The sequence below is a fragment of the Protopterus annectens genome, chromosome 4.part1 (assembly GCF_019279795.1).
Source record: "Protopterus annectens isolate FY-2018-M chromosome 4.part1, PAN1.0, whole genome shotgun sequence".
NCBI classification, from domain to species: Eukaryota; Metazoa; Chordata; order Ceratodontiformes; family Protopteridae; genus Protopterus; species Protopterus annectens.
Window position 1 is genome coordinate 619029741 of NC_056734.1, and position 13865 is coordinate 619043605.

The following is a 13865-nucleotide window of genomic DNA, read 5'->3' on the forward strand; positions in this document are numbered from 1 at the left end:
AGCAAACCCTGCCCAAAGCCCACCCCCGTGATATGTCATTCAAAAATATGCATTCACTCTGAATGTACCATCGGGTGTCAAAAAAAGAAAACAAGCGCACTGACATGCAATATAACAATAAATAAAACAGTAAAACGTTACCAGCATCAGTAATTCCCAATATTATCAAACATCCGAATAATGGCAATATCTGTTGAATTACAAAACTTCAGTGTAAAAACATACGGACAGGTAAAATATTTCTTTCATGATAAATAACATAAGAAAATAACGTACAAGCAGCAAAAAAATGTCATATTGTATCCTTCTAGTGTACAGGACTGCGGTAGTGGTGCTGCGGTAGCGTTCTCACCTCACAGTTAGACGTTGCACGTTCGATTCTCAGTTAGAGGCAGAGCGTCTTCTGTTTGTCGACATGCGTGAATGGGCGTTCCTTCGTTGAAGGTTGTGCGTTTGGCCTGGCAAGCCAGCACGTAAAAATCTACTGCCAATCATTAGTGGACTGGAGTTCCGCTGTGGCGTCCCCTAACCGGGAAAAGCCGAAAGACAGTTTGGTTATCCTTCTAGGATATAGGAATAACGAAACACGGAATAAAACCACTGTACATAAACACTAAAACACCACGTACGGACAGGTAAAATATTATAATTTCTTTCACGATAAAAAATAACATAAGAAAATAACGTACAAGCAGCAAAAAATATTTCATATTGTATCCTTCTACTGTATAGGAAAAACGGAATAACACCCATGTACATAAACACTAAAACAAACACCACATAACATTTAATACAGTTATAATAGATTTATTTATGAAAATAAGTTCTTCTCCAAAACAACAGCAATAGGTTCATTGGCCAAGACTAATTTGATGATGGACATTAAGGAGACCTCAGGATGTAGTGATCACAAAGTTAAAAGCAAAGATACAGAGAGGGGGAGAGAGAGAGAGCTTAATTGAAGGCTACTTACATATTGAGCCCCTCAAGTAAAATACAGCCAAATATATGTGTAACAACACTTTTGAACGTGAAACATGACAATTTAAGACTCGCAATGACGTGTGTACAAGCTTTCTTTTGCGTTCAATTACACATTTAAACTGATTTTTCTTGCATAACTCGAATGGCTTTTGGTTATTTACTGTTACAATATGTAATTAACATTGTTTACATTACGTTAGATTCATAACTGAAGTACTACTTGTTTCTAGCTTTCGAAAGATCTTACAATCATGTGTGCACCCGTAACAAAAACTGTTTCTAACTGAGTCAGAGCAAGAGCATCTCGAGCTGGAAACTCCGTTCCACTTCGTGATGTTGCGCTTGCTGTGGCAGGGGGAAGCTTTATTGTGATGGACAGGCCTTGAGGTCATCCTTTTAGCATGGGAATTTATCAGTGACTATTTTTAAGTTTTTGACAGGCGTGGAGAATATGGCATTCCGTGAGTTGATGAAAATTAATTTGGCTCATCTCGCACTGGGTTTGAAGCCGTGTCGATGTGTTTTGTTTACTCAGGTCAGAGAGAAAAAGCGATGGTTAAGGCCGTACTTGTTGTACTTAGAACGCAAAAGGAAGTTGGAGGGTCCACCTTTACCAAAACCTCGGTAAACAATGCAGGCAGTTTATTGTGTATTCTACGTGTATTTTAGTTAGTGTTTTTGCTTTACTTTTGGTAACAAGTTGATAAATAAAGTTCTGTTGTACATTATGTAGTGCGAGAATTACTGTCATTCGCTAGCTAGTTAGTGTGATAACTGTGGAGCAGACTGCTTTCCGAAAGCACCATGCTTCAGTGCAGGGGTAATCTTGTGTAAACTATTTTTCATACCTCTTAACTGTACAGATTTCTTGCTTTATGTTTTTTGGTCTGTTTTTCATAAAAGTGTGTTTTTCTGGCAAATCATTAGCAAAGACTGAATTCAGAAAATGCTGACAGACTGAGTTTCAGACGTCATATACTTCAGAAAATTCATGCTAATTTAAAACCTATTATTCTGTCAAAGAGGTTGAGAGTAGTAACACTTTAATATTTATTCTCTTGTTAAATAGTGGGGATATGAACCCAACAAACTGACCATCAAAGGGTCTGTCTTGAGGTGTCAACCATATTGCTGCAATCCAGGACCTGTCAAGTGACTCTTCAAAAGTATGCAGTCAGAAGACGAGTTTTCCTGAATATTGAAGAATTTTGCTTGCTGTCTTTGCACAGTGTAAAAGAAGTACAAACTTATTCTGTTATTAAATGTTCAACTTATCTGTCCCTTTTCTCCCTATTTACTGTCCCTGCTATGAATAAAAAACAGTACAGCATTTAAAATATTTTAAATCAACTGTTTACTATACTGTGTTGGTTTCATTTTCAAAGCAGTTTCCAATTCATTGATGTCATCAGGGCCAATGAATACAGGTACTTTTCTGTCCAATTCCCTCCCCAAATTGACATCAACACTACTGTCCTAAAAACCCACCTATGCTGTGATGTTGCAGCTCCCTGGACCTTCCCTTTTCCATACAGAAAGTAAAGGCTAGAACAATGAAATAATACACGAGTCTTATCTCCTGCTGTGAGTTGTCCATCACAGCAAGGGGATGGGAGATGAGTCAAAATAGTACAATGCAGGCTTAAACACCACTTTGAAAGACTGTTTTTTGGCATTTGTATTGTTTGTGTTTTTAAGTAGTCACTGAATGGCATGAAATGTTACTTAAAACTAACTGAAAGACGGCATATATGCATGTAAAATCAATGCAGTGACAGGAACTTTAGGAAGAAAGAGGCTTGCGTGATGTAATTTTTTTTTTAGACAAGCACTGAATTGTGGGATACCTAGAGGCAGACTAAACAATCAGTAACATCACCAGTGTCCACACCCACCCGCACTCTTTCTCCTGCCCATTTCATGACATCACTGCAACATCATTGGTATGCTTTTCTGTAAAAGAGCATAGTAAGTCAGCCGATTTTACAAACTCAAGATAGTCTGTTTCCTTTTTTGAAACAGAATACTGGAGTATGTAAGAATCAATTTGATAAAATATTTAAAAACCTGTAAATAGTTCCAGAGTGGTGTTAAAATGTAGGAAATGCCAAACCATGATGAAATAAACATGTTTTTTCAGTCTGTGGGTGCAGTTCTCCTTTAAAAGATGAGGCACAAATATCTTTGTGCATTATATTTTCTTACGTCTGTTGCATTTTCACTCCTTTAATTTGTTTAATTGTAGCATACTTACCTTAATTCTTGCGCATGACAAATTAATAGTACCCTGTGTGTAATTTTAAAGAACTTTTATATAAAACATGTTGCAGTTACAGAATGTCCAGCAAGTGGATCTGTATACAAAAATGTGGTAAACTCTGTGTACCCATGTTGATTCGCTTCCTCTCTGCAGCAGAGGTAGTGGAAAGAATGTTCCACCACCTTGTACATGTTTTGTTTGCTTTTATTTAGCAGCTGCTGACATCAGCATTACAAGGAAGTGAATGTGTAAGGTTTTGGGTAGTGTCTGACATGAAAATACACAGCTTTTTCTGTATTTGTGGTATGCCATACAGGCAGACGTAGATTCCTTGCCAAAGGACAGAAGAAGTTAAGCAAAGTGGGTATGCTTTTCCTATCTTGGATTCCAGTGTAAATGCAAGTTTTATAAAGTTCAGGCAGGTTTCTGGTAATTAACCTATAATGGAGTGTTGTAAAGAGAAAATAAACTTGCATTTAAACTGTATGTGAGGGTTGGCTTATCCTTTAAGGAAATCATGCTGTTTCATTAGCTATACACCTGTTTGCATCCACTGATCTGCTCTTTTTGGAGTTTTTGTAGTCTGAGACATCACACATTTGTGGACTTAAGCTTTTATAACTTAAAAGTTAACATTATTGTGTACTTTGGAGTCTTCAGGCCTCCTTAAAGCTTCACACCAGTTAGTTCTGCAGTCTTATTGGGTGGGTTTGTCGTAATGGTGAAGGTCTCCACCTTATAGACACAAGGTACAAGGTTTGATTCTGACCTTGGGCTATTGGCTAGGCTTAAAATAGCCCTGTGAACAAATGCACCAATTCTTAGTCTTTGTAGTTTTTTTCTTGCATTTATTCATTTTCTGCATATTCAATTATTCCACTTCATGGTCACAAGGGAGCTGTATAGCCTGCCGGGTAGTCTGTCTGTGAGGGTGCCAGTTTATTACAAGAGAGACTCTGTCACGCTCTCTCTCGTATATGTTGAGCACTCCTGTGTGTACTTTTCACCTACAGTATGCTTTTGGGATGTGAATGTAGACAGGTGTAGCAGGCAAAAAAACACGTGCACGGGATATAAACAGATTCCACATAGTAAGCTAGAGGCAACAGCAGTAACATTACGGGCAACACTGTGCTGCTTATCTTTTATTTTTCTGATGAGTGCAGTAGGTTAAGTTGGGACACCCCCCCACCCCAATTACAAGCACAAAAGTGCAAAGTCTGAGAATTTGCTCTTTTGTTAAAAATTAGATTTTTGGTAAAATTCTCTAGATTTTAATATTTGTGATAAGCCGTCTTTTTTATGTAAATTTTAGAATTAAAGGGGCAAAAGTCATCAATGGATATGCTATCTGACAACTATCTGAATGTTTGTGAGCTGTCCCTATGTTGTGTAATGTCTGTGTTTATTTTTTTTGTGTGTGCATATAGGAATCATTGACTAGGCTGACAACACTGCAAGTAGTCCTTGATTAACCCACATAGGTACATGGAACCTCACAAAGATTAACTTCTTTTTACTCCCTAACTCACCTTGCTCTCTGTTTAGTTCCCCTATATTAGATCATTTATAGGAAATGTTGATAGTTCCTATTTGTAAATAATTTTTGTTTTGGAACTTTCTTAATGGTCTCTGCATTTGTGTTGCTATTTTTTGTTTGTATTGATTTGCTCGTTTTGGATAATTTTCTTTGTATTTTGTGTGGAGCTTTTCTCCCCGGGCCTCTACTGAAAATGGAAATATATCCAGCTAGACTAGCCCGGTCAACAAATGTAAAATAAAATAAATAAATAAATAAATAAATATATGTAGTTTTTTTTTTGTATTGAGGCTCCATGTACCTATGTGGGATTTTCCTGGGTGTTTTAGTTGTCTTTCCCCATCCTAATGATGTGCCACAGATGAATTTGTGATTTATCTGAACTGCACATAGGGGGTGTGGGCATGTGTATGTATGCATCCTGTGGTTCTGGCTCTTTTGTGACCCTAGGTAACACAAGTAACCACAGGAAAAGTACTGATTCCAAACGGAGATACTTCCACAAGTTTTATTACTTGTAAGCATGAAATGCAATATAACGAACTGTGAACTTGCGTACAAAAACAGAAAACAAAGTAATAAGTGAAGCGCTTTTCGTCCGGATAATATCCGGACTTCTTCAGACATTTGGTTACCTCTCACAGCGAGTTTAAATAAACTCCTGTGTGTAACTCAACCAATCAAGTCACAGACAGTTCTCGTAGTAAGCGGTTCAAATCGCAGTGACCTTTTCCAACCATTTAACCAACATAAAACTTTAAATTTCACATTTCACTTACATATATCTTAAAATTAAAAATAAAGTAAATAAACTACTAAATTAACATAACCAACCCTAGACCCTGAAACCATTTGTTACACATTTAAAAATAAAAGTAAAAATGCACGTGTACTTTTCGTACGATGTCAAATATTAATCAGTATTATAAAAGTATTCCCTAAAAATCCAAACTCTTTCATATCCTGGTTAAAACCAGTGAATGATCCGTTTAAAATTATTGTTTACAACACAGATACTATTGATGTAAAAGGGTAAAAATATATGTTAATATAATAAAACATTTTTATATATTAATGTAATAAAAAAGTTTTTATATATATATAGTAGAATCTAGCTTGAGTGAACTATAGGTGCTGTATATTAACATTCTTTTCCATCTCTACTTTACGTCTAATCGTAAGCTACTAGTCAGCCTAAAGTACACTAATTATTTCTAACTTTTTCTTTAGTCTTTTTTTCTTTTCCTTTTTACTTTTGTTCTTTCCCTCTTTTGTCTGTAACTCCACGTTAAAAGGCAATATATGTATAAGTAACTTAATCGGGGTTAACTCCCCCAGGTGTACTTAACCCTAAATTTAAATGTATGGTATTATTCTGTTCTTTTACAGTATTTTCAGGTAACCAAAGGTATTCTTCCAAGTAAGCAAGAACGGAAGTAGTCATTCATTAGGGGTTAATTTCCCCAAGTAGGTCACCTAAATAAACTTTTTAGTTTCAATATACAAGAAATCGAACAGGTCTCATTTAATCCTGGTTCCATACATGCTCCTAACCGTAACTGCCAGTTTAGTTCGCTTTTTTCTAATAAAAGCCTAACCAAACTATCATTAATGCAGTTACCACTTCTTGTCTTATAGTTTATCTTAGAAATAATTTTAAACTGAAAGGTGTGCCCTGCATTTTGATCGCAGTGTCGTGCCAATGCATTGTTGTTTTTATTGCATAGGTGTGTTCATATATTCGATCCCTTAATCTGCGATCTGTTTTACCCACGTAAAATGCAGGGCACACCTGGCATTCAGCTAAATAAACCACTGATTTTGTATTACAATTATAAATACCATGAATATGGAAAATTTCGTTCCTAATCCTGTAAGTGTTGTCATTATTTATAAAATTGCACTGTTTACATATACCACATTTACGTGTCCCTCCTTTATTATTTTTTACTTTATATTCTGTTTCCAAAAGTTTTTTCAAATTTAAACCCTGCTTAAAGGTTATAATCGGGTTTTCACCTATTTTCGTAAAAATGTCTTTGTCAAGAGATAAATAGAACCAACACTTTCTTATTATTCTCTGTATATCTAATGCTATCGGACTATATGTAAAAGTGAATGCTAAAGCAAAGTTCTTGTTGCTGTTTACCATACTAGTATTCACAGTCCTTAAATCAGTTCCTAGATCACTTAAACTTGATGCTTCCATTAGTGTGTTATGTTCTGACTCCAACCTGGACTTGTTCTCTATTTCTATTGTATCACAATTCAGAATCGGTTTGCACACACCTGTTTTCCTTTTTTCCACAACTTCTTTAAAAATTTTAGTAAAAAAATTTTTAGGATAGCCTCTGTGTGTAAACATATTAAATAAATGTTTACATTCTATCTCACTCGTTTTCAGTGGTGACCATCCTAGCCGCACGTACTAGTTGGTCTTTAACCACTGACTTTTTCTGATGTTGCGGATGTGAACTTGAAAAGTGTAAAAATGAGTTTTGAGTGTGCTCTTCCTAAAGATTTTTGCAGTATATCTTTTCTCTAGGCTATCCTTACTTAATTCAATGTCCAAGAAGCTAATTTTGTATTCTTGAAAGTTCTTAGTAAATTTTAAGAATGGAGTAGTACCATTTAAAAACACAGTTAGTACTGTCCCCTTCCAGCATAATAAAGATATCATCTAAAAACCTTTTGTAAAATCGAATAATTCCATACCAATGGCTTTGGAAAACAAAATTAGTTTCCCAAGTTCGCAAAACTCGCTCCTACTGGTGAGCCCATCACTACTCCAGTCTTTTGCAAGTATAACTTGTTGTTAAATGATACAAAATTGTTTTTTATTATGATATCCAGTAGTTGCTCCACCAATAAACATTCTCTCGTTGTCGCCCCTCTACTTTTAATGTAATCTACTACCCATTCTATTCCTAGGTCTTGTAGATCACATACATCCACAGTAAGTAAGTTGTATTTCTCGTTGAATATCACTGTATTCATCTCTTCTAAGAAAGACCAAGAGTCATTGCATATTTGTTTTTCTTTTTCATTGAATTTCTTCAAAATCGAGTCTACAACTTTTGCTCCGGGGTATGTGATAGAGTGTCTGGAATCTACTAAAGCCCTAAATGGTGGATCGCTTAAACTTTTATGTATCTTAGGTATACCGAATAATTGAGGGGTCTTTGGGGCCAACATTGTAAGGTAGTGGCTTAACTGGATATCAATTAAGCCATCCATAAATAAGTCTTCTACAAACATTCTAATCCTATTATATGCCCCATTTAACTGGTTGATACTCACTTCTTCATGGGTCTGTTTTTCTAGTAACAATAACATTTTCCTTATGTAGTCCTCGTTATTCATAACTACAAGGCCCCCTCCTTTGTCGGGCTTCATACATCTAATTGGGAGACTACGAAACAATGTTAATTGTTGACTCTCTTGTATTATTTTGTCTGTTGTATTTTTTAACCACTTCTCTAAATTCATGTTCACACAAGAATTCAAACATACTAATAATGGGGTGTGATGGTGGGTTATATGTACTGGTAACTTTTAAATCATTGTTACTGTATGAGGAATTACCCATTAAAGCTGTTAAATTTAACTTTCGGATGAAAAGTTTAAAGTCAATCAACAATTCAGAAATATTACATTTAGTAGTTGGAACAAATGTCAGTCCTTTAGCAAGTAATTCAACCAGTGTCCCATCTATATCATATTCGGTATGGTTATAAATTTTAAAGTCACCGTTTTTGTTCGAAACTACCCTGTATGTAACAGGGTTTAGTTCTTGTTGCTGCGAGTGTTGTATTTCTTCTTTTGTTGGTATTGTTGGTAGTCCAGTTGTTCCCCCTCCCCCCATTCCTGTAGTTTTTGTTGTTGTTGTTGTTGTTGTGGATAATCTTGCTGTTCGTGTGTTTCCCACTGGTTCTGGTTTTGTGGTTGCTGTTATTGCAAACTTGGATATTCACTGTCAAAACTCAACTGGGTCCTCTGTCCATCAACCAATTCAATCTCTTCATTAATAAACTCAGTACTGTTGTTTTGACACTCACTTCTAGAAGTCCCTGTTGTAACGTTAGACCATTTACTGTGTTCTGGTCTTCCATAGTTTCTCTGGTTAAACAACGGTTGGTCCCTCCTACTCTTATATTTAGTTTGTTGTGAACCTGGAGGTGTACGATATGCATAACCCTCTGAATATGCCTTTAGATCTCTCTGCAGTTTTTTTAATTTTAGTTGTCTTTAACCTCTCTAACTGTTGTGCAATACTAATGAAAGTTTTATTGTAGTCATATTGGTATTGACTAAAATTCACATCTTTTTTTATGTCATTTTCCAAAGTTAGGGTTTCTGTTGTTAGTTCATCGACCATAATCTGATAATGTTTAACCATACATTTCAACAGTTCTAGTCCTTGGTTGTTAAAAAGTTCAACAAGTTCTTTATGGAACTGTGATCCTTCGATCAGACCTGTCGGATACATACAATACCTCAACCCTTTAGGTACAATTTTCTCCTTAATGCACTTGTTAAAATAGTTCAACTCAAGCTGTAATTTCTTAATTTTCAGCAGTTTACTATCAAAATATTTCAGTTTTTCTATTAATGAACCCTGTTCTGTGTTATATTCACCACTTGTACTTGCCTGTTGATTGTCCAAATTAAGTTCCTCGTTTAACCAATTGGTTAAGTCGAACGAACCGTTGGTTCCTAGGGTTACTAACCCCTTCTGGTTGTTCGTTATAGTTATGCCAACAGTTACATTCACCCCTCCTTCTTCCAATCCGTTACCAGGGTGGTTACCAACTAGTTGGGGTAAATTCTGTCCACTCCTTTGTAGGTCATTGTGTCTTAATTGTTCAGGGTTATTTTTACTCACCAAGTCCACTTTGGCTGTAAGTTTATCCAAACGTTCGTTCATCAGTTCTAATAATTGTGTTAAGTTCCCTTTCTCAGAACCGTCACTATTAGACGAGGTATCTATCCTCTCCGCCTGTCGTCGGTACTACCAACAAAACAAACTAGTACCAATAAACGCAAGACTAACAAGGTAACCAAGTAACCACAGAAAAAGTACTGATTCCAAACGGAGATACTTCCACAAGTTTTGTGACCCTACACTGGTTTAAGCATGGAATCTGAAAAATACAAATGTCGCTCTGGAAAAATTGGAGAGATGAAATCAGCAAAAATAAGAGCATAGTATTACTGGATTTGAATTCAGCCTCACGCCTTGGTGTGTACATTCACACGGTGGACCCTGTATTTACAACATCTCAGCAAAAAGACATTGATATATAGACAATATTTTATATAGTGTTAAAGATAACTTAAAAAATAAACATAAAAAAGACAGCTAGGTGCACAGGTCCTAACATAAAACAAAAGTGCCCAATCCTGCTGCACGCAATCCCTGTCCTAATTGGCTGTTGACAATAAGTACATTTTGCAGAGTCTGTCCCCTTAAATTGCTGAATGGACTAAAATACTTTTAGATACAATTATTTAATATTGAGTGTACTGATACTGTTTGCACTGGTTTTAGTATTGAGTTAGTGAGTTTTTGCTAGAATTAGTTTACTGGTTATTGCTGGTGGCAGAAGAAGGTTTCCAGGCCAGTTGTTTTGCATTGAACTGTAAATACTTTGTAGCAAGTCCACCCAAACATTACCTGAAAACTGAATGCCAAGCAGTTATATTTACCCCTGCCTCAGAGTCATTCATGTTGATATTATAGACCGGCACTTCCTCACAACTTCAGCCAGCCTGAGTGAGATGGATAACTTAAAGACAGTGTAGGAATTGTCTCATGCTGTCTGTCATCTGTGTGAGAGAAAACACCAAATACTGAGCAGAAACAAAAAACCAATAAACCAAGTATGTGTTCGGAGATTAGTCCACAGGATAGGTGTTACGGTATGCTGTAAACTCACAATAAGGCACCAGGCTGACTGATAGGAATACCAGAAGTTTAATGCTTTAACGCCAACAAAATGTACCACACGTTTTCATCAAATAAGACTTCTTCAGACAAACAGTCAAGCAACCCTCAGGTTTAAATACACGTATTAATCACATAAATCTGTGTGAGAGATGTACATATAAAATATCCCTGGAGGCAAAAGTTTCACAGATGGTAAACATGGACCCCAAAGTCATAATCAGTCCACCACACATCACCTCTTCAAGGCCATCACAGTACACACAGTCCATCATATGCTGAGGTTCTAAAGATTAACTAGTCTAAACCGCAAAGACCTTCAAAGCACACTCAGCAAGTCAAGCCTACCTCCTCACATAGCACAAGGAGTCCCACAGTTACAGATGCTGAGCCCCTAGGACAGACCTTGACCAAGCTAAATCTTCTTACTATAGGGGACTCCATTGTAAGACTTATAGATGTGACTCGGTTATCAGACTGAGCAAGGAAACAGTGACAGTTATTTACTTGTCTGGTGCCAGTATCCATCAGATCATGCATGCACGCGAGTCCTTGGTCAACAAGTACCAGTGTGTCTGTCATAGTTCATCTGCTGTCAGTGACATGAGGTGTACCCTCTCTGGAGTATCTGGAGAGACATATTGGAGCTGTCAAACTGTCTCTCTAGGGCAGATGTGAGCTTCGCATTGAGCAGCATTCTACCTTCTCCAAGGATGATGCCATAATATGAGCAAGAAATAATCAACCTCATTTGAAAGGGGTCCAAAACTTGCCAGCATGTGGGAGGTATGATTGTCTGAACATGCTGCTTTGCTGGGGGCGTCTACATTTGTTCTATGTAGGATTTTGATTATTGGCAAGACATTATCCATCTCCATTGTTCCTTTTTTAGGCAATGCCAGCCTGATAAACCTACCAACATAATGAAACAAGGAAATGAAAATATGAAGGTATTACTGATCAATGCTAGGAGCTTAACTAAGAAACTCCACTCGAGTCCTTCTCATTCTGGAGGACACTGATGTCTGTGTAGCTTCTGAGACATGGTTTCAGATAGCGGAGAATGCTCTGGCTGCACAGGGCTATAACAACTTTCACATGTTTAGACCAGTTAGTGTGCAGCTGGGGAAAAAAGGTGCAAGTGTCTTAAACCACATCCAGAAGAAACTATCATCAAGGCTGGTAAAGCAGCATGATGCACTAGAGCTGCTTCATGACCAAATATCCATCAGAAGGGTCCTGACTCCTGTACCATATGTTAGCTATCTGTAGAACTCCTTCTGTGACACAAGAACACCACATCACCTGTCTCTGCAGGAACTAGAATCACTCCATATTATACACAAGGATACCTGGGTTTAGTTAATACAAATGCCTTGGAACAGTTAGAGTACCCACTAGGGACATTAACGTCTTGGATCTTGTCCTTACTAATATGATAGCATCTTGCACCATCCCATGTGCATCTTAAAGGAAAACTCCTTCTCGTACAGTTGCTTTTCTACTTACAGTATGATTCCAGTATTGTGTAGGTACCAAAAATCTGTTAGTAGTTTATAAAACTTGCATTTCTTTGCCTTGGAATCAAAGGAAGGGAAAGACCCCCCCCCCCCCCCTCTCTTGTGTTTTTTTTTTTTTTTTGTTAAGCTTAACTTCTCGCATAATACCGTAGACGCAGAGAAATTTGTAGTCTGGTATAAACAGTCTTATATTGGTAATTAGTCCTGCTGATGTCAGGAACATGTAAAGGTGGGAAACTGTTTTCCATTATCTTTACTGCAGAGAGGAAGAAAACTTGCACTGATTCACATCTGCTTCTAATGTAGCCATGCCTTTCGTAGCAAAACAGAGCAATTAGATGAGTCAGTGGTTCAAAGGCAGTTGTTGCCTATTTTGACAAATTTACATAAGCAGCAGCATCACAGTTTTGAAATGGTAAGCTTTAAATTTTAAATGAGATCATTGGAAATAAAAATGGAAATAGTGGCAAAAACTGAAAAACCCTTGGACTTATTAAGGTTCAAACAGCTCCGTAAGCAGGTAAAAAGACTAGTATCTAAAGACAAAAGACTACTGTTTAAAACTACAACCAAGCCATAAACAAAATCCCAAAACATTCTGGACATCCTATAGGATTACTTCTCAACCATGCACAAAAAGGCAACCCATGTCCATCCTATAGGATTACTTCTCAACCATGCCACAAAAAGGCAACCCATGTCCACACCGGATAAAACACCAGAACAATTAGCCAGTCTCTTCAACTCACACTTCATATATTGTATAACTAACACTAACTTTCCATAACTCCACCCTAGTACAAATAATTCTGGAATTGCCACCCTATCCAGTCTCTCTGTCCTCATCCTCTACCACCTCACTTCCTAATGAAACAACAATGACCTAATAAAATCCCAACTTCTACTATAAAAAAGGCAACTTCTCAAGATAAAACCCATCTCTATAACACAGCTTATACACTTCCCACTGAATATCTAAAGCTTGTTGCAGAAGCCATTGCTGACCCTGTTAGTATACTAATCAACTGGTCCATTCAAGAGGCATATGTTCCAAAATTCTGGAAAAGAGCTTTTATTCTACCCCTTCACAAGAGAGGCAACTCAACTGATATTTCAAAACTGTCGACCCATAGCCATTTTATCGCCAATCTCTGAGCTCCTTGAAAAATGCGTACACATGCACCTCCTGCAATTCCTCCTTAAAGGGCCACTATGGGCAAACAATGAAAAAACATATATTTTTATCTTGCCATGATTTAGTGCACTTCCTCAAGCTGCTTGCAGCAAAATAAGTACTCATTCCTAATTTTATTTTTTTTTACTCTTGTCTGCCCTCATGGGGGCAGACATTGTGATTCCTTTGGAAAGCTAAATCTGTCTCCATGCACAGACTGTGAGAATAAATAGCCCTACCATTTTAGACTTCCATTCACTTAGAATGGACCACCTGAAAAAAGTGTCATTGACTGGTATGTGCTGAGTTTTACAAATGTTGTTCCTATTTATGTACTACACATTCTCTGAAAGAAACTTGCAATAGAGTCAACAAATTACTGAGATAAAAAAGACTTTTCACAAGAAGCAGTTTTGCAAGTTTCAATTCCTGGCTATATG

At 37.0% G+C, this 13865-nt stretch overlaps 1 protein-coding gene across 1 annotated transcript in view; it reads left to right on the forward strand.

The window, feature by feature from the left end:
* The first annotated feature begins 1325 nt into the window (after positions 1 to 1325).
* Positions 1326 to 13865, forward strand: part of MRPL44 (mitochondrial ribosomal protein L44) — a 174034-nt gene continuing 161494 nt past the window's right edge. Inside the window, exon 1 of the mRNA XM_044070428.1 lies at positions 1326 to 1608. Coding sequence (XP_043926363.1) covers positions 1436 to 1608 — 173 coding nt within the window. The 5' untranslated portion in view covers positions 1326 to 1435. The remainder of the gene's footprint in view (positions 1609 to 13865) is intronic.